The sequence below is a fragment of the Misgurnus anguillicaudatus genome, chromosome 10 (genome assembly GCF_027580225.2).
Source record: "Misgurnus anguillicaudatus chromosome 10, ASM2758022v2, whole genome shotgun sequence".
Lineage (NCBI taxonomy): Eukaryota > Metazoa > Chordata > Actinopteri > Cypriniformes > Cobitidae > Misgurnus > Misgurnus anguillicaudatus.
In genome coordinates this window covers 4,466,865-4,494,258 of record NC_073346.2, presented here as the reverse complement: position 1 = coordinate 4,494,258, position 27,394 = coordinate 4,466,865, and the positions used below count along the sequence as shown (strand labels likewise).

General features: G+C 37.0%; 1 protein-coding gene across 1 annotated transcript in view; it reads right to left on the bottom strand.

The window, feature by feature from the left end:
• Window positions 1-13,863: 13,863 nt before the first annotated feature.
• The window catches only part of hace1 (HECT domain and ankyrin repeat containing E3 ubiquitin protein ligase 1), a 36,197-nt gene continuing 22,666 nt past the window's right edge, over window positions 13,864-27,394 (bottom strand). Inside the window, exons 15-24 of the mRNA XM_055210535.2 lie at window positions 23,669-23,780; window positions 23,484-23,581; window positions 23,128-23,215; window positions 22,768-22,917; window positions 22,399-22,595; window positions 21,045-21,176; window positions 17,407-17,505; window positions 17,074-17,144; window positions 15,331-15,444; window positions 13,864-15,118 (exon numbers count right to left, since the gene is read on the bottom strand). Coding sequence (XP_055066510.1) covers window positions 15,016-15,118; window positions 15,331-15,444; window positions 17,074-17,144; window positions 17,407-17,505; window positions 21,045-21,176; window positions 22,399-22,595; window positions 22,768-22,917; window positions 23,128-23,215; window positions 23,484-23,581; window positions 23,669-23,780 — 1,164 coding nt within the window. The 3' untranslated portion in view covers window positions 13,864-15,015. The remainder of the gene's footprint in view (window positions 15,119-15,330; window positions 15,445-17,073; window positions 17,145-17,406; window positions 17,506-21,044; window positions 21,177-22,398; window positions 22,596-22,767; window positions 22,918-23,127; window positions 23,216-23,483; window positions 23,582-23,668; window positions 23,781-27,394) is intronic.

The window sequence follows — 27,394 nt, the reverse complement described above, 5'->3', positions numbered from 1 at the left end:
CACTCTGTCGCCGCTCCACTAATAAGCTGGTGTGTGGTGGGGTTCTGGTGCAATATGGCTGCTGTCGCATCATCCAGGTGGATGCTGCACATTGGTGGTGGTTGAGGAGATTCCCCCATTCATATGTAAAGCGCTTTGAGCACTGAGAAAAGCGCTATATAAATGTAATGAATTATTATTATTATAATATTAGATAACACGAATTACTGTATTTTTACTCAAGTATAATATTGACTGCTGTCCCCTCCTTTGGAAATCACGTTTTCGTTTGGCTGCAATGCATGTTTTGTTGTAAAGAGCACTATTTTGTTTGCTCAGTTTGATCACTGATATCTATTACAAGTTTTAATGTCATTTTGGATATATGGAAGCAATTAGGTGCAGCGTTATAACAAGACTGTTGTTGCACTTCTATGCTTAACTTTACATGAAAAAAAAAGATTTTAGCCTACATACTGTATAGTATGGACTTGGTTAGTAAACTTTAACAGTATTTGCCAGCTGTTAACTCATATAATTTTGTAATTTTTATGGATTTTTTCAGATCCTGAGTAGCTGTTATTCAATACCATGTAAGTATTTAGAATTTAATATTTTGCTAACGTTTCTTGAATATAAAGTTTACCTACTGCAATAGAATGCATCATGGCCTGCTTTTTTACCTCACTAGAAATGTAGTTGCAGTCAAGTGTGCCAAGCAGCACTTCTTTAGGGATTTGCTGCTCCATAAAAAGTGGAAAATAAAAAATTGCATTGTATTAATTAGGGCTGTGTATTGCCAACAATTTCCTGATACGATACATATCCCGATACAAGATCACGGTACGATGCACATCACGATGCAAGACTATTTTGAATTACATTTTTGTTCAGAATTATTTTTATGCTATGGTTAGATGTCTATTTAGTTTTTACTGACAACCCAAATTTTGCCTTATTTTTAGCCTAGACGTCTGGACTGTGTTTGTACAATCGTTAGACACCTTATAAATGCAAAATTGCTTGCTGGGTTATGCCTGCTCTTTCCATATATTTACAATATAATATTACTTAAATCTGTTATGTCGCCTTTTTGAAGGGGTTTAGGGGGACCTTCCAAGAGCTTTTCAAATTCAAACACTGGTTGTAGCTGCAAAAATAATGGCTTACATCAGAACAATAAGTACAATCCTTGAGGTGAATGGTAACTAGACTTCCTTAAGACTCTCTTGAAAACTGTGATCCTTTTACAAAACAGTGTGAAGAGGTTATTAAACAGAGCTTATTCCTTTGGATAACTTTGTACATTTCAAAACAGTGTACACTTCTGCTTATCTCAATTCAAACTCCACCTCTCCTTTGTGCGACAACTGCCTTGGATTGAGGCTGGTTGATGAAGGCTCTCTGATTATCACACTGTGCCACACATCAATCATGTTTATCACAGTGCCTCTGTGATGGAGATGAGAAGAATCCATTTGACCCGTCCAAGAGTGAATTAATTATCCAATTATTTCTCTCCAACTGACTGTGCTACTTGAACATTTTAAAGCTGTTTACAACTGTCTCCTCTAAGACAATAAAAAGATTCAGTGCCTCATAATTACCCAGCAACTTCATCCAGTTTTCCTTTTTTATTTTGAGGAAGTGCACTTAGCATTAAAAAAGTAGAGAAAGTTCACCCAGAATTGAACATTATGTCTCATTTACTCATTCATAAGAAACAATAAAAAGAAAAAACAACATAAAAACCATATATCAGTATGTTGATCCCCAAGGTCATTTACGGTGGTGTACATTCAAATATGGTATTATTTTATGTTCCATGTAGATGTGTTTAAAACAGCTAAGTACTTGAATGCCATGAAAAGTAGAAAAAATGAAGTAACATGCAATTAAGCTTGTGTGTCCACAAGTTTTGCTATGATGTCTTTTTGCTCCCACCCAGGACCTCCCTAATGCCAAGGGGATCAGGAGAACAGACATTATCATTTTAGTGCATCCAAGATGACTTTGCTGCCCTGAACAACACATCACTTTTTCACATGGCGTGTTTCCCCTTGAATAATAAACAACATACTTTGTGAGATTTATAGCACAAATAATGATTACCGTTCACTGTCCTTGCTGTCAAAAGGCCATCTTACTTGTTTTCTGATCATAAAGAACAAAATTTATGAATGCCAAAAACACAAAAAGTCACAAAGCCCTCCTATCCAACCACCTTTCATATAGAGACCACCTATCACTGTCCAGACAATTCCTGTTGAATGAGAGGTCATCTCAAAAATCTTACAAGTAAATTTGGTGTTAATACATTCATGTAATGGGATCTTCTATCTAAAAATGAAAGTGACATGTTTCTCAAGTATAAAACGCATACTCAAAATGTGACCTCTGCGTTTTACCCATCCCAGTGGGCAGCTATTCTATGTGGAGTTGGCATGTCCTCCATATGTCAGCGTGGGTTTACTCCAGGTACTCTGGTTTAGTTGGGTAAATTGGAGATACCAAATTGCCCCATCCAGAACTTGTATATGGATTAACCAGTTCTTGCCATGAATATAGCCACATGTGCTGGAATGGTGTAGAAAAATAAGGAAAATATTATAGCTTGATCTTGGCCGATTATGAAATCTGGTCACAGCACAAACATAAGGAGAACCCTGCTAGATATTCTTCTTTGGAGAAACCGACTCCTGAACAATTATTATGCAGTTTAAAAAAAATCTAACTCTGGTAAAATTAAAAGTTCAAAAGGAAGCAAGATGCTCTGACATTGAGTTGGAGGTGTAGACTAAACTGATCAATATGTGAAGCTAACAGGAAAGCCCTTCAGAGAAATTCACAATGTTTTATAAAGAGGGATGCAGTAGACAGCAGCCAGCTAATACAGAGTCCAATGCATCAGAGCCAATGTCAAACAAAGGTGAAGCGAATTCAAACTTACAAACTTATTTAACACTTTGACATGTTGACCTGTAGACTCAGTGAGGCTATGATGTGTATTCATAAGTGACTGCAGTGCATGAGAATAGATGACGATGTGTTACACATGCACGCACGCACACACACACTTAAATAATTGTGTTATTTCTTCAAAGTAGAACAAATTGTGAACATTTCTATTCACCTATATTTCAAATGTGTAAATTTACAATATGCTCACTGTATGCTGATGTTCAGTTATTATGTGTGAGTTGACCTTGAATCTCACACCACAAATTTGATCTTATCTGCTTCAGTTGACTTTGATCTAAGACATGTAGGTCAACATGAATAGAGTTTCCACCCACATACTCACTTCTGCTTTTCATTGTCTTCTGAATGATTTGCTGCAGATGAAATTATAAATCAAAAACATGTCTTTCGTTCTATCATCAGTACAAGCACAAGAATATACAGTATGCATGAGGCAATAACAAACTAGCAATTGCTCATTTTTACTAAATGATTTATATTTAAAAATAATACATTTGTCTGGTTCCATCTGAAGCATACAGTTTCTGTAGCATACAGGGATTTTTTTACAAACCCTCCTATACGTGCTACTAAATAATGTTAGATAATTGTTAAATAATGTTAAAGAATTCATTAAGTAAGGAAAAATTGACAACGGGCCATTGAATTATAAGAAAATTGTACCCTACGCGTCGCGCCGTTACACCACGTGCGCATTATGCATTATTTTTAAATAATTCAAAGCACCGTGTAATTGACCGAGTCAATTATTCCGCTTAAATCACGGTTACCATAAACATTGCTCTGGTGCCTATTTTTAAGACATTTAAATTATGTTATGCGTGCCGTTTTTGAAAAATAATCAACGCCCTAGAAACATTTCTTAGCCAATCAGAATACAGCATTCAGTAGGTATAAATAATATTAACTTTCTGCCAGCGTTTAAAAAGAAGTTGCCAGCGCCATACATACAATATATAAAATGAAAGAACAGACACTATGCTTTCAAATAAAAAAGTCTCATCCTATCTCTATTTGTCCTCTTTTTATCACCTCTTAAATATAGGTAGGTTTCTTTAAAAATACCAAATTTGAAAAGAAGATGATTAACTCTAAGGCCAACACTGTCATGACTGCAACCTACTCTAACTGATGCCATTAATTCAAGCGTGTCTTTAAGCCCAGGCGCTCTGAAATTTCCTACGTGTCAGGAAGTGGGAACAACAAACTGACTGGCTTTAAACTCCTTTGCGCCTAACATCCTCTCCAGTGCAAGGAAATGTCAGAGCCGCGCATATTACAAGCTTATGTCCAAGCCAAGTAAAAGTCCAAGTCATGTCATTACAAGTTCAGGTACTAGGAGGAGTCCATGCCGCACTCGTTCAGGTTCGAGCAATAGTCTAAGACCCACACATTAAGTCCAGGTGTGTGTGAGAAGGAATTAATGTTACAAGCTATTTTGCAATAAGTAAAGCCATATGTCTGACGATTGTCGATACACAATACCAGAGGTGTGGACTCGAGTCATGTGACTTGGACTCGAGTCAGACTCGAGTCATGAATTTGATGACTTCAGACTCGACTCGACAAAATGTACAAAGACTTGCAACTCGACTTGGACTTGAACATCAATGACTCGTGACTTCACTTGGACTTGCGCCTTATGACTCGAGAAGACTTGCTACTTCACACGAAAACCTGGGGATTTTTTTTTCACACTGCCGCGCCGCTCTCAGTGTATCTGCATCTGTGAAAAAAATGTTTACAACCTGCATGCAGAGAGTACGCGCGCTGCCTGCACGACAGCCAATCACTGTAGTCCCACGTTGGTTTGGATGTTGGGACCGTACCAGCAGTACAGCTCAGCAGTGGTGTAGTCTACGTGATACGCAGGTACACGCCTTATACCCACTAGGAATTGTCAAGGAATTCCGTATACCCACTAAAAATAGCGCGAGGATGCGTAACAGCATGGTTTTGTGACATTTCAAACTTTTTGTCATAGTGAAGCACTGACCAGCATGCTACACTTGCTACTTTAGCGGGTTGAAATGCATATACATATTAGGCTATATATTTGGTGTGTTTGACTTCCTGCCGACTGCGCGATCCGATCGGCTTATTACTATAGCGGCGCGAAAGTGACTGGGGAGCAGACCGATGTGGTTCACAGTGTTAAACTTTCCTTCTCTGTGTTCATTTATATATCTACGTTCAATATGTATATGATCTTAAACTTCTGTTTGATTTGGGTGTCTAATATTAGGCAATATGATAATCTTGTAACAATAATTAAGTAAAAGCCTATTTTCATTTTTAGACAATGCTTGTATTATATGCAAATAAGCTTTTTATATCAAAGACTATTCAAATTAGAGTTAATTCATGGTCATCTTAAATGTGTAATAATTAAAAACATTTACACCATTAAATTACACATGGTAATGTTATCAATAGTTGTCAGATAATAGCTATTGAAAGAGTGGATTTTTATGGAGATAATTTTATCTCATTAATAATCAGGCATGAAAACGAGTCAGGGGTGAAAAAGGTGAGAAAGGCGCTCGAGGGACGATGTGGCGTCTGATGGGGCCGCAAGGTGGGAGGACCCCCCCAGAATAAATATTATGGCCTCATTAGTGAACATGCTGTAACTTAATTTATTTATTCTTCAGGCATGTGATTGGCCAAGGACAAAAAAGAAGGAAGAAGCTCAACATACCTCCATGTGCGCAGAAACAAAATGCGCACCATAACATACGCAAAAATACATTATGACCATTATTTCAATTATTTAATTCTTTCAAATTTAAAATGTAAACATTTAACTAGTGACAGAAACCATGTTTAATTGAATGGGTTGATAAATGTGGAAAGCTGTAACAAGTAGAATTCCCTTACTATTTTAAATCTGCAATAATTTTATTTTGCCATAATCTGACCATCAGTCGCAAGGCCATACAATTTTAAGTTGGTTTTGCAAATGGCTGGACCTGAAGGCCTACATCTAATTTAAAATGAATTAATTTTACAATATAGTACTGGTTAAATGAATTAAATTATGGTTTTTGAGTCATGGGTTGAATAATTTTCAGACAAGCAAAAAAGTGATGTGGGAAAATAAAATAAGAACAAATCAAGACATTACAAGCATATAAAATAGAAAAGAACAAAGTTACAAATAAAGTAAGATCTAACAGTATTGATTAGGTTGAAAAAACAGTATCAAATTAACATAACACTGTTTTTATTCTATAAATTAAATATAATTGATCTTTTTAAAGCTATAAAAGTGATTTTCCTTTTGTCTTTTGTAGTTTGATTAACATAATGACTCAAACATATGCATTTCTTATGAGACGAACTGCCCCTTTAACAACGGAGAAGCGATCACTGACACATGATCAACTGCTCACTTATAATAAACGATTTTATGAGAAACTTGCAGAGACTGTGGAATTACAATATAGTTTGTGCCTATCTCCTGTCAAGCCCAAAAAATATGCGTTTGCTTTGAGTGATTTTTGAAACGCGCGTTGGGCGTGGGCTTTTGAGTTTGTGCACGTATGCGCACTGAAAACAGTTCACTTTAGCATCTTTATCACTCAAATAGTCTAAATCGCTTAAATGTTACTGTAAACTTTCTTATTAGCAGTATTAATAATAGTATGTTCTTATTACAGCATTTCATGCAATATTTTGCAGTTTCACCATATTTACATTTAAGTACTTACAGCCGTAGACCAATGACTTACAAGCGAGGAGTACGTCCATAATTCGTTCCAATCCATTCCAACAAAAATATTTTAGGTAACTTTGCAGTGTCAGTCTGTGTAGATATGTTGTTTTAATTGGTTGATGCCTTCCAATTCCACAATGATAGTTTTACAGCGTTTTGTGTTGACTTTACGTCCCGAAGGCAGTCGCACTACGCATCTTCTACAAGCTTGTATGACGAAGAACACAGAAATGCGGATGACATCACAGTAGCGCGAGAGCCGTTCGAAAGCAGACTTCCTTATGGCTTCTCGATTTACTCTCGTGATACTTTGATGTCACCTGCCTGCCTGTCGGGTTTTGCAACGCAGCATGAACTCAAACAAATCTAATGTGTGGGATACATGTTGGATTACAGCGAAGGGCGCGTCTACAAACCACTCGCACCCCCCCCCAAAAAAAAATGTTTTCTCATCAAATCTACATGATTCGCGTGGGTCACCTTTTTTGGCTTCAAAACGGCGAATTTCGCCGAAAGGTGAGGGATTTTCATGCCTGAATAATTCACGCAAAAAACATGATTCACACATGCGTAGACTATTTCACATGCATGAAATCTAATTTACATACACAAAAAATATATATATTCGCAAAAAACGATGTACATACACAAAATAAAAATACATATTCATAAAATACGTTTCACAAACGAAAAAAAAAACAATTCACAAATGTAGAACTGTGTACGAAAAGTTTTAAATTTTGAGTTTATCATGACTGTGAATGTACGAATCGTCTTTTTCGTGTGTGAATTGCTTTGAATTCGTGTGTGTGTTTTTTGAGACTTTGTTGGCAGCGCGCTCTCCAACGTGGGTCACTCGTACTCTTTAGCCAATCAGATGCAAGCTTACCATTCAACCAATCATAACCCGCCAAGAGCGCAGCACTCAAGGAGCTCAGCATTGCACACCTTTTGCGCAATCTGGCTCTCCTCACATATTTCCGGAAAAATCTGAGCATATTTACTTAGAGCATTTCGTATCTGAGTGTACTAGCAGCAAAATGCTTTCATAACATTTATTTGAGAGCAATCTATAACTAAAGTATATTTATAGCATTATATAGTTAACCATTATAGTAATGGCTTCCAGAAAGTTTAAATATCAACAGCGGAAAGAAAGTAGTTAAGCTGAACATTGCTGTGTCCAGTTATGTGAGGACTCCTCAAAAGTATGAGTTTCCAAATGTTTTTTGTGGACAAAAATCACACAGAAAATGGATTCACAACATTCGACGCGAGCAATTTAACATCACTCCTCATACAAGGATCTGCAGTCATTTTAAAAGTGATGATTTGATCGTGCTATTGAGCCTTAAAGTGTGTCGCTGGCTTTGAAAGGACGTTGCCTTATCCAGTGAACCAAGTATTGCATTTAGTTTTGTTCAGGTATAAATAATATTGACTTGTATATAATCAACTTTTATTCAGTGTTGCCTGCACTGCAGGAATGTAAATATTGACTTTACACATTTGCAATGCAGTAATGTATTTAAATATACTGTAAATAACTTTAATACAGGGTTGCCTGCACTGCATGAATGTAAACATGTAAATATAAATGACTTTACACATTTGCAATGCAGTAATGTATTTAAATATACTGTAAATAACTTTTATTTAGTGTTGCATGCACTGCAGGAATGTAAACATGTAAATATAAATGACTTTGAACATTTGCAATGCAGTAATGAATGTAAATATACTGTAAGTAACTTTTATTCAGTGTTGCATGCACTGCAGGAATGTAAACATGTGGCTTTGAACATTTACAATGCAGTAATGTATTTAAATATGCTGTAAATAACTTTCATACAGTGTTGCCTGCACTGCATGAATGTAAAACTAAATTACTTCGAACATTTACATTGCAGTAAAGTATGTATGTAATATACTGTAAATAACTACCTTAACTTCAGAAATGTAAACATGTAAATATAAATAACTATCAAGCAAACAGATGTGTCAAGGCTGTAGCCAAATAGTTGCATAGGTTGTAGTTATGGGGCATCTTGATAGCGATTAAGGTTGCGTGTTGTTGCTGCTGGTATGACAGCACACTTGCATACTAAACTCTGCCAAAAAATTCCCTTCTGCAAATATTGACTTATTTTTACAGTTAGTAATGTAATATTAACATCCCATTAATTTGTATTCTATGCAGTCTATCTGTTTGTGCTAAAATGTATACATCTGAATGTAATGTCATAATATGTTAATATTAATTATCTATTATCATTTGCATGTTTTGATGTGGCATGTGATTTTAATGATTTCATGTAATTGTTGTCTATTTAGAATGATTGTCTTTGCCAAATTTTATTGTTTCTTTAATACTGAAGCAGTTATTTAACATCCATATCTCATTTGAGTAGTGATTTGTTATATTTGCATACCAATATATATATATATATATATATATATATATATATATATATATATATATATATATATATATATATATATATATATATATATATATATATATATATATGTATATTTTTAACTTAACAATGTAATGTTAATAGCCATGACACCTCATGTAATAAAAAAGTGAAAATAAAAGTCTTGCAGTTTTGTTTTTAAACCCTATAAAGTGCTGAAAATAAAAAATTGCATAAATAACATAACTCTCCTGACAAATAAATTAAAGGTTCTTTATAGCACCACTGAGGTTCTATGTAGCACCAATTTCCTTTTCAAGGAAAGGTTCTATATAGAACCATCTAAAATGCTACAGATTAGCCAGAACAATAATTTCCACCACTAAAGATAGCTTCATTAGCACTCTTCCAGACCTGTCTCAAATGAAACATGTAGCAGATAACCATGAAGATCTGGATATTATAATAGAAAACCTGAACAACGTTTGGATGCCGTTGCTCCCATTCGAAAAAAGAGAGTCAAAGAAAAAACGCCAGCTCCATGGTATGACTATCATACTGCAGCCCTTAAAAAAGTAGCTACAAAAATGGAAAGAAACTACCAAAGCACAAAGTTAGAGGTATGGCGTTCAGCATGGAAAGAGAGTGTTCAACACTACTGAAAGGCTTTAAAAAACACCAGATCTATCTATCTCAGTACGCTTATTAAAGAAAATCATAACAACCCTTGTTTCCTATTTCGCACAGTTGCCAAACTGACTAGAAACAAAGAACAAACAGAAACCAATAGTAAACTCCAACACAATAGTAATGACTTCATGAACTTCTTTACTAACCAAATTACGGTTATTAGGGAAAACCAAGAAGTTACGCAAACAGCCACCACTCTACCCAATAGTACATTTAACACTAGATTACCATACGAGCATCTTGAGACATTTAAACCCACCACAATAGAAGAGCTCTCTAAATTAGTAACATCATCCAAATCATCGTCCTGTATATTAGACCCCGTTCCCAAAAATTACTTAAAGAGGTATTTCATGTAGTGTCAGACACGGTACTAAATATCTTTAACTCATCTCTAGAATTAGGATACGTTCCAACAGCTTTCAAACTAGCAGTTATTAGACAGCTCATTAAAAAAACAAAACTTAACCAGGGAGATCTCAATAACTTTAGAAAAATCTAAAATCTACCTTTTCTTTCTAAAATATTAGAAAAAGTAGTGGCAAGCCAGCTACGCACATTCATAGCGAATAATAATACATATGAACAGTTCCAATCAGGATTCTGGCCCCACCATAGCACAGAGACAGTGCTGCTTAGAGTTACAAATGACCTCCTTTTAACATCCGATCGTGGTGAAATCTTAATCCTTATATTACTAGACCTTAGTGCAGCCTTTGACACAATAGATCACAGAATCTTACTCAATAGACTAGAAAACTATGTTGGCATCAGTGGTCAGGCGTTAGCCTGGTTTAGATTGTATCTAACCAATCGATATCACTTTGTTTATGTAAATGAGGAAGAGTCATATCACTCCCCCGTTAAATACGGCGTACCACAGGGATCAGTTTTAGGCCCTATCCTATTCTCGTAATATATGTTACCTCTAGGAGACATTATCAGGAAACATAACATAAGTTTTCACTGCTATGCGGATGACACCCAGCTTTACATCTCGTCACATCTTAGCGAAACCCACAAGTTTGCTAAGCTAACAGACTGCATTAGTGATATTAGGGACTAGCACATAACTTTCTTATGCTAAACTCCAATAAGACAGAGATACTTATTATTGAACCAAATCGCTCCAAACATAATATGTCAGATTACAAGTTGCCCATAGATGGCTGCACGGTGGTGCTATCTTCCACGGTTAAGAACTTAGACGTAATGTTCGACAGCAATCTATCTTTCGATAGTCATGTCTCCGGCGTCTGCCACACAGCATTCTTCCATCTTAGAAATATCTCAAAAATACCCCATATGCTGTCTGCATCATGTGCAGAAAAGCTTATCCATGCTTTTATGACCTCTAGAGTAGACTATTGTAACTCTTTACTCGGGGGATATCACGCAAATCAGGTAAACAAGCTACAGCTGGTCAAAACGTCGCCGCAAGAGTGCTTACTCGATCTGACAAGTATGACCACATTAGTCCAATTCTGGCATCTTCACACTGGCTAATTTAAAATATCACTAATCACCTACAAAGCCTTAAATGGCTGAGCACCCTCGTATATTAAAGAATTACTATCAGAACACAATCCACCACGTAAACTGCGATCACAAAATTCTGGCCACTTAATTATCCCTAGAATTTTAAAAGTGTCTAAAAGTGGTAGATCCTTTTCCTACTTAGCCCCTTAGCTCTGGAATGATTTACCAAATAATGTTCAAGTTTCAGACACAGTCGATCAATTTAAAGCTAAACTTAAGACATTCTTCTTTAACAAAGCATTCACATGAAATATCCAGTAAATGTACTTATCCCGCAATAGTTAGTTTGTCTAGAACCAAGCACTCACATACCTCATATGGGTAATATACTATTGCCGCAATAGGTAGCCTGTATGGAACCGAGCGGATTTTAAACCACATTACTGTATGACACTTGCATTACATGCAAACGGCCTACGCTAATAGAATTCTGTTTTTCACTCCCTGTCTTGTCCTCGACCGAGGACAATAAGACAAATAGATCCAGTTCCTGTTGCTGTGAAGGTCATCGCACCACTGATCTACTGGCTGTCCTTCAACGTGATGCCCAGCCGATGCCCGACCAACGACCACCAGCTGAACCAGTTTAATCCGCTTACCAGCTTCCTATCCCTACCGTGTTTGTATATATAAATATATATTAATCTCTCCCAAGGGTTTTTGTCTTTCTAGGAGTTTTTCCCACTGGGTTTTCTCCTAGGGGTTTTTTCGTCCCCGGGAGAGTCAGCCAACTTTGGCTTAACTTAGCACTTTACTGTATACGTTACATTATTACTACGCACGCTTGTACGGTTTATTCTTAGCCGCTATATTCTACTTCTTATATTATCTAGTGATTTTCTGTATTTTCCCCTACATCTACTCATGGAAAGCTGCTTTGAAACGATTAACAATTGTGAAAAGCGCTATATAAATAAAATTGAATTGAATGGTGTAAGTTAAATGCTCTGTGCAAAGAAAAAGAAAAAACACAGGTTCCCATTACTTCTATCTTCTTTTTTCATCCGTGTAATAGACAAACAAGTTATTTAAAAAAACTACTATCTTTAAATTATGTCTATGTTTTTTTTGGTCTATGTTGAGTATGGTTTCACTAATAATCAACATCGATTTTCCTAAAGCATCTATATTTGTCTATGCCCATGTTGACAAGAGTATTAAAAACTTTTAAAAAGTGTTAAATTAAGGTAAATTTAGAACAGATAAAAATGTGTGATTAATTTTCTATTGAATCGCAAGTTAACTCATGACAATCATGCGATTAATCTAGATTAAATATTTTAATCGATTGTCAGCCCTAGTAATTAGTATTGCTTTACAACCAACAATGCCCAGGTGATGGGCTTAATTTTATCCATTAAAGCTCTTCACCACTGTAGTTTAATAAAGAACGGTCAAAGTCTGCAATTTCCTGTCTTGAAAACAAAAATGTTAGATGAAAAAGGATATGTTCTTAAGGGAATGGAAAAGAGTGTATCCTTAATCAATTCAAGGGGTCTGTGTTTAACCTACCTCGATTAGTTCTGATGCTAAATGCAATAAACTTTTACTATGAAAAAATAGGTATGCTGATAAAAATAGGCACTTATTTACCTGTCCGCTGTTGTTTGACATCACAACTCATGAAAAGAATATGTGCATTCTTGATGCTAATGGATCACTCCCTCAACATTTAATAAACCTCCTTTAATTCTGCTGAAGATAACTATACAAATGTATTAGAAGTTTGACAAAGATAAAGCTGGATGGCTGAAAACATCTCAATTTGGAGCAAACCCCTTCTCCATCCATCCAATTTCATGGACTGGAACTTTAGTTGAACTGGAACAGATTGCAGTGGAATGAGATGCAAGAGTTAAAGTCAAACAATAGGGTATGGACAAAGCAATACTCTACAAAAGCACAATGACATGAGAAGTGCCATCTAGATTTGCTCCGTTTCTCCATTGCGTTATACGACCACTCACAAAACTGTATATAAAACTCTATTTCATCTGTTTTATTCTGGTTCCTCTGCTTCTCTCTCATACTCAGTTTTGTTTTTGCTTGGCTGTCATGGTGACATATGTTTAGTTCGCATCTGTCCCAGCTTCGGGCGAGCCCCATGCTGACTCGCTCTAGCTCTGGATGCTGCGTTGCCATGGAGAGCAGCTTGCAATTACAATAGCATTGCCATTGCAAGCAGGTGATATCAAAACAGTGCTTTTCGCCAAATGCCGAGGGCCTTGTGCGCTCGATGGTAATTGTGGGAAGAAATCGATGCATGGCACATTGCAAGGTGCTTGGTGGAGTTTAAGCATCACCTTCTATTAAGATGCTAAGCCCTAGAAGAATAAATGAAAGCCATGTTTCTGTCTGTAAAAAACTGTGTAGAGGGTGTAAATATCATTACACAAATCATCTACTGATTATTTAGAGTTGTTGCATTTGTAAAATTTTAATGACACCCTAAGCCTGTGACCCTTGCCCATTGTTGTGCAAGCAAACACATCTGTCAGAATTGATTAAAAAGACACAAACATAACACTGGGCAGCTTTCTGTGTAGTAAAATGCATACTTTAATAATTGTGATGCATCCTGGAAAATACCCAAAGGATTGTGCAGTGTACACTCTTATTACAAATACAAAAACAAATATGAATCCCTAATCATGATCAGAATAAATAAATGTATATACATATAAATATACGCTTATAATTTTACAGAGTTCACTTTAAACTACACAAATGCTAAAAGGTGATATTCCACATTCCTAAATGACATGAATTCCCTTTTTCAAAATGAATGGCCACCAGCATCCTTTATTAACACTCTTCTTTTTAAAGAGGAAACTATATGATTTATTCTAAGATTATTTGGCACAACCAAAAATGTTTTTGATCAATTTTAAGAATAACTTATCTGCACATAAACAAATAAAATATACAATTTAGCATTCACAGACAACGCAGACAGCCCCATACAGTACAGTATATAACTAAACACATTTAATGTGAGTACTTAAAAAAAAGTATGGCACAACAATCATGGGAATAGTATAAAACCTTATAGACTACAAATAAAGTGTCACACAAGAGACCAATACAATGATGCAATACACCAGAAAACTGATATACACAAGAACATAACACCACAACAATTTTCAATAATATGTTGCCTTTCTAATATCAGTTTTGATTTTGGGCTATAAATGTGTCAGTGTCTTGCATGCACCCCCCTACACACACGCACACAATTCAAGCATGATGTAAACTGAACAGCATGAGATAACAAATATTATAGCCTGAAGTACATCTATTAATATAAAATAAAACTGTCTTTTGCAGTACAGCAACACAGGCCGTTTGGTTTTAGTGATTGGCTTAAGGGTGAATCGCAAAATCTATCTGGGTCATATTTCACTGCAATATCAAAGGAAAGTAAATTAAGAGGTTCATTTACCAATTATATTATAATTACTATAGTGCATTTGCAATATAATATGACATTCATGATAACCCCCACACAATAGATCCAGCGTCTGATGATAATCGTTCACTGATGTGTCTTTGCCAAAGATTTGCTTGATCAAAATAAAAATAAAAACTTTAAAATAAAAATACTTTAGTGTTGAATAATCCCTGAAAAGACTTGTATGTGCGTCACGTGTCCTTAGAGCAGACACCATGTAAACACGCACGTCAACATCATGCCATGGTGTAGCCGTAACTCCCACAATGCAGTGCGACCAGCAGGCGATCACGCAGGACGTCCTTGCTGGGGTATTCTGGAAGTTTCAGCATATTGATGCTGGGAGAACAGACACAGACAGACAAACAAACAGATTAGTGATGCTTCCCTTCTCAGATAAACTATTATCCAGCACTATTTTTCTGTCTCTCTATTTTTCTTCTTCACATTACAAAGCAGGTCTGTCTTTATATCTCACAGCTGAGAAACATGAGCAGAGTCACATTGCCCTCTAGTGTTCGGATCTGAATAACACTGTAGATGGGTCTCACCAGGTACTACAGGTAGGCAGTAGGTTGGACGTGTAGGGCACAGCAGCGATAGTGAACTTCTGCAAACCACTGCCACCCATAAGAAAAGCAAATCCTCCATGAGGAACTCTTGAGCTGACAGAATGAAGGAAAACATCAGGCCAAAAAAAGATAAGACATAAATGCAGTAGGGGATAACCAAGGCTCGCGGGACGAAAGTAACAAAGTGATTTTCTCCGAACCGCCCTGACTACATTTGCATTCCAAACTATGACAGCATTTTTAGCACACAACCATTGACAGAGCTAACAAATATTGGGTTATTTACTCAACGTTCCTGTGTACAGGTCCAGAAAGCTGTTTTTGACCATGAAAAGTACACTTCTAAAGCGTTAATTTGTTTTCTAATAACACGTTGTGTTTCTGGTTTCATGTGTTACAGTACTGATCAATCTATGGGTTATTTAGTGCTGTAACACATCCTGAAGTTTGCCGCCTTAGATTATTTTTTAAATAAAAGTAAATCTGGTTTAAATGTCAGGAGTTCCTGTCGGTACAAAAGTAACACTTGTTACTTTTGTCCTGCTGCTTATACTGCTGCATTATGTTAAAAATGTAATAAAATTTTTATAGTGTTCATACTGTTGAAAAAATATTTTATTCTCAACAATTCAAGTACTCTCGGGTTCCTTTTGAAACATTGGATAAAACTGAAATTTAAAAGGAAAATGTAATAAAAAAATTTTTTTGCGAACATAAGCGGCAAATATGTTTGCAGTTACATATTAACAAGCTCATAGTCATGTACGTTTACTAAAAACAAGTGTAACACAAACAAATATATTGCTGTGTTGTGTTACTTTTGACCCACCTGTGTGTTACTTTCGTCCCAGCTGACAGGGTCAGAAGTAACAATTCGCTACTTATGTTCAAAGTGAAATTACACTGAAGCAGTTTTACATTTGTTCAAAATTACGGTAACACTTTACGATAAGGTTCATTAGTTAACATTAGTTAATGCATTAACTAACATGAACAAACCACGAATAGTACATTTGTTACAGTATTTATTAATCTTTGTTAATGTTAGTTAATAGAAATAAAGCTTTTAATTGTTTGTTCATGTTAGTTCACAGTGCATTAACTAACGCTAACAAGATTTTAATAAAGTAATAGTATTTGTTGAAACTAATATTAACAAAGATTTATAAATGCTGATTAAGTCCAGTTCATTATTAGTTCGTGTTAAATAGTTTTGTTAACTAATGAACCTTATTTTAAAGTGTTACCAAAATTACACATAGATCACACTTGTGAGTTTACTGACCACAGCAAAAATATATCTGTTTAAAACATTATCTTTTAAAATTACATTTTTTTGAAAAATGTTACTTTTACCCCTATTCTCCCATTCTTTTGTATCCCATTGTTGTTTTTAAGCATTACAGGCAAAAACAACAAAATCTGGGTTGCCAGTATAATTTTTATTTACGTCTAGCCCAAACATATATACAATAAATAAATAAAAGCAAACACCTCATAACCCCCACCTGATTGACTATCATACATCTTAATTTATTAAAATATGTAATCAAATTCAAGTTTATTTTGACTCATAGCCGGACTGTATTGGCTCTACAGTTAACCAAGAAAGTGAAATGATGGCTATTGCTTGCTGGGTTATACAGTAGGTCAAGTGGTTACTTTGACAATATTCAATCATTTAAAATGCATGCATGCAGCATGAGGAATTACAATACGTACCTTCCTGTAACAAACTGTAATAGAAGGACTCTTTCCTCTTGTGTAAGATTTTCAACCACTTCCCAAAACCACTGCAACACAAACACATGTGAGGCTCTAACAACAGCACAACTGAACTGAAGAAAAGCAACAGTGTGCATAAAAACAACGGACCCAAACCATTTCAAAAGGATTCCTATAGTATACTATATAGAATGAGCATTCTGATGGCTTTATATTCAGACACAGTGGCTTTCTGTGAATCACTTTCTTCTATAAACATGAGAATACCATTATGATTTTTTTACCCCTACAGTACGTAGTAGCATCATTAGTGTGTGCATGAGCTGGTACCTGTATAACTGGCTCCTGAATGTCATATCCACTAGTGTACTCGGTGTTCCTCTTCCAGTCCATTACGTCAATTTCAGGCATACCTGACAACAGCAGCTCCTACCCAGACAAACATCACACATAACATTCCCATTAATGCCATACTCTCACTGTCTGTGCACTCGTACAGCACACTATCATGATCCAATAGACCGAATTACAATTGTTTGTTTTATCGATACTCACACCCATGTTTGTCCCAACCTGTATGACACCAAAAATATTTATATCTGTAAGAATCAATGATTAAGTTTACACCAATAATGCGATTATTTATAATAATCAGAGTAAGGAGTAAGACGTTTACATGAATGGAGCTATAACCTCTTCATTTCTGTTTACATGAAGACCGCTGACAGCGCTGTGTGTTGGCAATGACGAGAATTTTCGGTTTTCCACAATACCTTCCGCAACTTATACAATCCGGAAAAAGCGCCTCACGTGAAAGAGAAAAAACTCTTGTGTATGTTTTAAAGATCAATCTGCATCTGATCTCTATCAAAAGTCCTTCACAAAAATGGAATTATCTCAGCTTTTTGCTAAAAATTGGGTGTTTTTGAATAAACCTACCCATAATTGAGAGGTTATAAAAAGAGAACCAATGAAGGTAGGATGAAACTTTTTTTTAAAGCAGAGGGTCTGTTCTTTCATGTGATATATTGTTTGTCTATATATTTAAAGAAAAACATTTACTGGAAGGCATTAAACTTTTGTGAAAATCATAAAAAATGCTGGCGCAGGCTGGCAACTTTTTTTAAAAAACGCTGGTGGGGAAAGAGTTAAGGTGCGTGACAAAAACACATGTGTACTTCAGATAAATATGACGAGTTTATTTATCTCTTACAAAATTAACCATGGTTTAACAATAGTTAAAACCAAAAAACTATGGCTACTGTAGTAAAACCATTGTTACCACATGGTTACTACACTTTTATCACAAATAAACCATTGTTAATTTTCTTAAGGGAACAAGTAGTGAGACTATGTTTGCAAAAGACACATTCTAGTGCGAACATGTGAAACATGCACAAACAGATATGTTATATCCCCTCAACAATGCAGATCTATCGCAAAGACTTAGCTATGTACCGAAGCTGGTGCCACGCTAACCCCATGCTAGGTGTAACAGAGGCAAACAGTCGAACGCTAATGACCAGATGGTGTTCTGACTCATAATGTGTGCCTGGACAAAAAAAACCCCACATAGCTTATTTAACCAGTGACTATGTGTAACTGGAGCTTGCGTACCCTTCGTTTATTTACACTAATGACCTGACACAGCTTTGTGTGCCCAAGTCAATTTGGCTGAGATTTAACTAGTAGAAACGTGCTGATGTCTGCCAATAGCAAAAGACAGGATGCCACATAGCAGGCTGTCAGAAAGAAGAGGAAAAACAACCCTAACAACCACCTAAGCAGATGGTCTTAAAAACGTACTGCAGTGAATGCAATGTTTGTTTTAGAAAAAAATACCTGTCGATATGAGCATAAGCAATGCAGTTAAGACACCGTTATACAAAAATGCAGAACTAAATTCAGATAGCATACTGAACTGGCCATAATGAGTGATGTTATTTATATGAAGGTATAGGAAGCATTCATGCTGAATGACCTAAAGATGAGCCCATGAGCTCACACCTAACTCGCTGACACATTACAAGATCCATTCACACACCATGAAAAGAACTGGCTGTCAAGATCACGCACCTATCAGCTCGTGCCATATAAATTTTCAGACCTGAACACTGAAATCAGGTGTTCTTGACAGCTTACTTGGTAAGGCATTGCCTTGCCTGCACAAAGGTTGTGAGAACACACATGAACATAATAAATGTGTAGCATAAATTTGAATTGCTTTGGACAGAAGCGTCTGCCAAATGCATAAATGTTAATAGAAAAAAATTTAAACATCACAGGGGGCGCAAAATTCCCAGTAATCCGAAATGAATTTAACTAACCCAAATTAAAAGGCTATTTTTATTTAGATAATTGGATAGGGATAGGAGTCAAAACATCAAAGAAAAATATTTTCATTAATCATAAATTAAATAATCAAATTACATTCGACAACAGAAATATGTATTTGTTGTAACACAGATAAGTCGCATTATAATATTACATTTAGAAATAATGTAAAGTACTGGTAAATTAAACAAAACATTGCATAAAATTAATTAAACATCCAGACGATTTTAGAGTTCCACTTTATATGTTGTCTGTAACTGTGCTTCAGGCGGCTGCACGATCACTTTAATTTTTCCTTCTAACATCGGAAACGACTTAAAATGCTCTGTCACTTAAGAGTAAGACATCATTGGAAAGGTTTTTTTTTGACTGAAGGGTTTACTTTTATTTGTGTACACTCACAATAACAACAAAAATAAGAAAACAAACAGGCTGACTTTTTTGTAAAGTCATTTTCTATGAACGTTATTGAAAATCTGTGTATATACTTAGATGTATAACTGTTTATAGTTTTAGATTTGTTTTGTTAATCTGTTAATAATTAATTTGATCCATTCACAGTAGCGCTACTGGTGCGTTATAACGTTTGTTGTTTGTGATGCTATTTGCGCAGCGTATGTAAAATGAAACTACTGCAAAAGAATATTTGTAATAGTCCACAAGCACTTTCATGCTGTACAATTTAATTTAATTGAATTATAATATATCATTCTTATTGTGTTAACGGTTTATTGATCGGCCAACGAGCGTCAGCTGGCGGTCAGAAAAGAGCGATTAAAGTTTACTGAATTATTACACTATGTAAGATGGCCTGTCGGGCATGGCTGTGAAACATTTTGGTAGCTCAACTAGAAGACAAAATAACTCGCCCTTACAAAAATTAATCAAGTTTTTTTTGTAAAAGTAGTAACCATGTTATTGGTGTATTGATTACTATAACCATGTTTTTTTAACTGTAGTAAAACCATGTTCATTTTTTGTAAGGGCGGGTCATCAGGCTATTGTTTTTTATGAGCCCTTTAAATCATAATAATTGTAAAGGTTTTGGGTGAAATGATGGTGAGAAAATGATGAGAGAAGAATTTCAATTGCAATGATCCGTTAAACAGAAGGCAATTGGCAATAAACAGAGATAATAAATGACTGATTGAGAAATAACATGTGAAAGATCACAGATTAGATGCAAATTTCATCAGCTTATGAGGAGATCGGCTAATGAAACTGATTTTTGAAGGATTGTCATGACCGTCTGTCTGTGGCATGTGTCAAATCATACGTGCAATGCTCAGTGCATCATAGAAATGTCACACAGATCTGAACTATAAAAGGAATGCATCCTTCCTATATACATATATAATGTCTTATGTGTGTGTGTGTGTGTGTATGTATGTGTATGTATATATATATATATACACACACACACACACACACACACACACACACACACACACACACATATTTAAATAAATCATAAATAAATCATTATTTAAATGTTGCTGGAGTACAACAGCCACATCGCCTATGCCGTAATCACACGGGTGGAAGACAACAGACTGAAAAAAAGACCAGATGAAAAATTCAACAAGAGAATCTAAAAAGTCAGAAGCAGGAGCTTCTTGCTGAGATCTACTGACCAGCTCATATTCATCAAAGAGCTGGATGAGTGAGGGGAGGATAAAAGTGTGAAAGCCTTGCAGGAAAGCATTGATCTGCGGTTGAATAGCTCGGGTCATCCTCAGCTCGGTCACCAGCTGCACATACTCCTCCTGAAACACACACACACACACACACGAAATTTCACTAGTGTGACTAACACCAATGCACAGTTACTGTGCTATAACTGTATTTCAGTTCATTTAACACAGTATTGAACTAGTAACACCATCGTAACACCATGGTATTCTTGGTAGTCTAAGGGGCCAGTCACACCAAAAGCGCTTTAAACGCTTGCAACCTCAAGGCGCGACGCACTGCCTTTTTTTATAAAAGAGTAGTGCGACGCGGCTTTTCATATTGCTAAGCAACCACCGAGTCAGCTGTCTTGTCAATCAAATAGTGAAGCGTGAACGCTCTTTTGCTGTTAACTGTCATATTAGCAGAAACTTTAAAAAGAGGGCGCTTGCTCTGACCTTGTTTGAGGATAAGAGGAGCACAAACACGCAGGAGAGAGTGAGCGAGTGGAGTCCGGTTCTTCAAAGCAACTGTAAACTTCCCTCACCACAACGTAAGGCCCGCCTCTCCCCTCATTCGATTGGACAATGGAAAGACGCAAATGACGTCGGGCGCTTCTCCGCTCTCAGCGCTCCTTCAAACACGCGTGCACAGCAGGCGGCAAAAAACCGCAAGGCGCTCGGCACGCATAAACAGCGCGCAAACGCGCCCTGCCCATAGAATATCATTCAAAAAAGGCGCCTGCAACTGCCATAAACGCTTTTGGTGTGACTGGCCCCTAAGAAACTACATATCTGCCTGTATTATTTTTTGTGACCTATAAATAGTTTATTTGAAATCCCTTTAGGATGATACAAAGCACTTTAACTTCACATTAGGGTCCTGATCACCCTGATAGGATTTATTCTGCAATAACAAGGTTGTTCATTATCCATTACATATGAGAGCCTACCACACTAAGGGCCAAATATACAAAACAGGTTAAATGGCAGTGAAAATTTCAGCAAGGCGCATATTAAATAACAGAGGTAGGCACAACATTTCCATTATGACCAATGCACCTTTCAAAAATCCGAGTTAATTAATGGCACAAATACCAGTTAATTGACGAGCACAAATTTTGCATCTGAAAAGGAAACTCCTACAAACGCATATGCAAAAAGGCGTAAGCTGTTAGTAAATTTGGCCCTTAGACTTATACAGTAATACAGTCTTTCTATCAGGAGCATGCCTACAAGCCTAATATTCATTTCCCAAATATGTACATTTTATGTAACAGAGAACTGAGACTCTACTGATCAGTAAATATATATTCACCTTGTTGTCTTGAGTGACCTGAATAGCGGTTCCTCCGGGTTTGAGAGGGACTTCCTCCATGGTACCGAAGACGTCTGTCTCTACAGAAAAGCTGAGCTCAAGTCCAAGGTCACTGATGTCATTGTCCAGAATCCACTGCAGGTTTTTAGCATACTCTGGATCAATAGATGACACGTCCTTGTAACTCACTGGAATGCCTGAAAAGATTAAAAAGCTTTAAAATGCACAATCCAGACCCTCCTGTCAATGACCATGTTAGCATGCATGTTATTTTCTGATTTAATATTCTGGTTAAGTCTTTATTTCGCAATTCCCTTCAAAATCTAGAATTCGGAGGTCAGACTACAGTGTATGAGTGAGGGTTGTTACCCAGTATGTGCTTGTAAAAGGAACGTGTGAAGTAGATGTTCACAAGCTGGCGATGGTAGAGGGCAAGACCAAGGATTTGACCAGCAAATCGAAAATAGTTCAGATGATCTGGGTTGACTGAAGAATTACTGTTGGGTTGAAATGTGGTACCTGTAAAATACATGAATCAAACACACCCAAAAAAATGCATGTGTAAACATACAAACACTCTTAATGTGTAAGAGAAGGAAACATTGTCTGCAAATATTTTGCATACAGATGGATTTTTTTCTATACTCTGAACGTGTAAGATGCATTACCCCTGTATAACAAACATTAGCCATTTTAACTAAACTGGATATAACAGAAGATATCATTTACCGTCTGCAGATTGTGTAAATAGTGCATAGTCTGGGTTGATGATCTCATTCGATAAAATGTCAAACCACTCTCTGACGACACCCTGGCCCTGGAAATAGGACAGAAAGTGTTATTATCAACTATAGGTCTATATCTGTATTAAACATAGGTGTTTTATCCATATATTTATAGCCATTTTATTTCTTTCTGCTGTGTGTTACAAAGGGTTACCACTCCACATAATGCTTAACAACACTTCTTCTGTGTTCTGAATCACTGTGACCCATAGTGAGACTTCACTATGTAGGTTTTTCCAGGCTGTTGTCTAGAAAAGGTTTATTTGAGATTATAATGAATGACAAATGTTCACTACTAACCATTCCCTCTTCACCATGGAACCGCACAGCAATTCCTTGCTTCAGTTTCTCATTGGACGACTTGGAAACAACCTCACAGCTGCTGCGAAACAATGAGTCTAGAGGAGATGATAGATGAGTGAAATAGGAAACTATGAAATAGCGCAGAAACCTTTTGACTTCCATAATTTAGAAATTCCCCCTACCTCTGTGAACCAAAAGAATGTCATTCTCGTTAACCGGCCGGTGCACCATATCTGAGTCCGGCTGTCCGGCCAGAAGATGTTCATAAAACCACTCGCATCTGTCTTTGAATGGCTGAAAAGAGACAAACAAAAACAGTTTAAGTACTATAGTGACCAATGTGAAAAGAAGTCAAATATAGATACAGTAGCATCCTAACACATAACATCAGTTTTACACACTCAAACTGTATTTAAGCTTGAACTATAATCAAACTAAATCTAATAATCAAAAACGATGTTCACATGCAGACAGAAGTGACTACCATCCATTTACATAAAATCTGCATGGCTTTGTTTCGTAATGTAGAAGCCTTAGAGGATAATTGAATCTGAGCATAACTCAAGAGAGCACACAGAGAAATAAGTCACGGGATAAAATCACATTCAACAGCTTCAATTCTGTAATTAACAAAACGCTGCATTCTCTAATAACAACTGTTATTTGGGGGTAATGAGGCTTAAAGTGCTGGGGCTCAAACTGAGATGATAAAAACTCATAAGATAAAAACACTTGGATCAGATAAATTAAAAATAAAAAGTAAATTCAAAACCAAATTTACATCCAGGATATGAAGATTGAAGAGTTGTTTGAATTCAAAATAATTAATACTTAATTTGGTGTTTCTTAGCAGAATGTAAGATCTTTTGAACTAGGATATCTTCAAAATCTGCAAGTATCCTAACTAAAAAAAACACTTCTTTCTCAAATCTATTAAACGTTTATTTTATTGTTGTAACCTTTATTACATTTGCAAGTATCACATTTCTGTATTAACTTTTAAGAAAACCTGCATTACCTACAGTAGTAGCCAAACACCTAAATAATAAGGTCTTTCTATAATATTAAATACCTAAATACGTATTTGACAGTTTACATTATTGTCCCTTTTGTGGCCTGGTTTTTAATGTGAATACATTTAAATATGCATTGAACATTAATGTCTATGAATATTGACTTTGCTGCCATTTACTTTTTTACTGTTTCTTCCAAAATTGTTTAGAAAATAAAAACAAATGAGACAATTGTTAAATTACATCAAAGCTGAAATCCATATCCTCTATCGCCATCTCTGTTTGAAACATAACATTGCAGTTATTTGTGGAGAAATTTTCTGTATGTTGTGCTTTGCCCCGCTACTCTGCGAGATTGAATCTGATGTTTATGATCAGCACATTAGAGCGGATCTGTCATCATCATGCATCAACATGACAGAAGCGCATCCTGAATGTCATGTATCTGAAAAATGTTGTCTGAACAAGTAATGTATATGCTTTTTCCCCAGTTGACCCGAAGCCCCAATCAGTGAATGTGTCTGAGCACTTGGTCCCTGTGGGCACACAACTGTTCCTAAGAGTGAGCTAAAATCAGCCAGTCGTCGAGATAGTGAAGTATGTGAAGGCCTTCGCAACCTTCATGAACACACGAGGAGACATGGACAGACCAAAGGGGAGGACCTTGTACTGAAATGCGCCTCTTCGAAAGCAAACCGCAGGAAAGGTCTTTGTTAAGAAAGAATTGAGACATGAAAGTACATGTCCTTTAGGTCTATGGCCACAAACCAATCCTGGTGCAGAATACATGCGAGGATGTACTTCTGTATAAGCATTCTTAATGAGTGCCTGTAAAGTAGTGTTGGGCGATATGCCCTATTTTCAGATCATCCTATCGTCAGCCTGTGAGATCGGCGATACACGATATTATCGGGGGCGTGGCAGAAGTTTACTCTTTTTTTAATTTGTTAATTTTTACTCATTATAACAAGTCACTTGATGGGTGGACAAAAAAAAACAAGACCGTAACACCGTCATGACCGCAACCTTCTTAAAACTGATGCCATTAAAGCGAGCGCGTCATTAAAACCCTATCATGATCATGATAACTGTAAAAACATGAATATGCGCACGCACACACACGTGCGCGCACATACAAACAATGCAATGCATTTATTTAGTGCTGTTGCAGAAGACTACACGTGTCAAGCAGTGGTGCTCTCATGAGGTGCCTTTTTAAACGCATCGGTCCAGCGGAACGCCATCATATTTTAAACACAATCATATATTAAACACGAGGGATGTGTTGCTACAACTCATTGAAATGCATATCATAAACGGGATTAATACCTGGTGATCTGACTTCGGACAGAGCGCAGCTCTCTGCACGTACGCGAGAGTGAGAGAGAGGCGCCAATGTGCAGCGGGTCATATTTTAAACAAAAAGTAAAGTTTGCCTCAACTCGCATGAAACGCATTAAACTGAACAAATAAGGATTACTACTTTAGTTTATGTTTAGACTGCGGACAGACGCGAGAGCGCGTGCACGTGAGACAGAGAAAAGCGCAGCAGCTCATGACGCGGCGCGCTGGATTTAGTGGTAGAAGGAGACCAAGACGCGCGCATTAAGTGCAGGTACGTGCAAGAAGGAATTCTCTCTTTACAAGCTCTCCACGTAAAGTGAAGCACACAAACCCTCATGTGAGGAAAAGCATGCATTGTCGGTGTTAATATAAAATTATGATGATAATAATAACAACCATTCGCCAACTATCGTCTTGACTATCGCCATGAAAGCCTGGCATTGGCGATATGTCTGAAGATCGTCGATACACGATACTATCGTCTATCAGCACAACCCTACTGTAAAGTGCTCGGTTAAGAACACGCAAATCCAGGATCGTCCGTAAACCCTCAACCTTTTTAGGCACTATGAAGTACAGTTTGACAAAAACGTTCTTCATATTGTCCGTAAGCACAGGCCTTATCGTGCCTGTCGAAAAAAGAAGGACATCAATTTCTGCCCTAGAAACTGTGGCCATCTCCACTTATGGAGGAGAAAAGAACGCCCCTGAACCTGGGTGGGCGTCTAGCAAACTGGATCGCATAGCCAAGCCAAATAGTTCTGATGAGCCACCATGATGGGTTGGGCAGCACAAGCCACACCCCCAAAAACCGCGCCAGGGACTTGAGAGGAATGAAGGTACTCGGGGCTGCTCTGGGGGGCACGAGATGGTGGAGACATACCCCGAGGGGTTATGACACCACCCTCTGCCTGCCATGGCACGAGAGGGGGAAAGCCCTGCTGCATGACTGAGAGGGAAGTAAAGGAAGAGTGGTGCAGGACAGAACGTGTCCATGCACAAAAAATTTACCCAGAAGGAAACAAGGGGGGAACTGCTCTCACTGTCAAACTGGCGCTGATTGTGGCGTCACAGCCTAGTTACGCCCCACCATCCAAGGTGGAGGAGGACAGCAACTGTAGCCTCATTTCCTCTGAGACCTTCAACAAAAATGAAGGCAGGCAGAGGCAAGTGTAACGTCCGTGGCTGCCGCAGGACATATCTAACTACCTCCAACTGCAAAGACCAAAATGCCTTTACTGGACCACAATAATGGCAGAAAACCAAAAGTAGACTCACTGGGCCACCATAATGGGCAGAACAAACAGATATGGCCTTGCCAAACTACCATAATGGACAAAATATGGCTTTGTCGAACCATCATAATGACAGGAAAACCAGAAATGGCTTTGCTGAGACACCATAATGAAGAATGTGCTCCTGAAGAATGTGCTCATATCCTTTGGCCGCTTCCTCATCGAGGGTGGTGAGGAAGGACGAGCTAACAAAGTGTATGCGAACACTGCAGAGTTAATTAAGTTACTCAGTGTCACTCACTCAGAGACCCTAGGT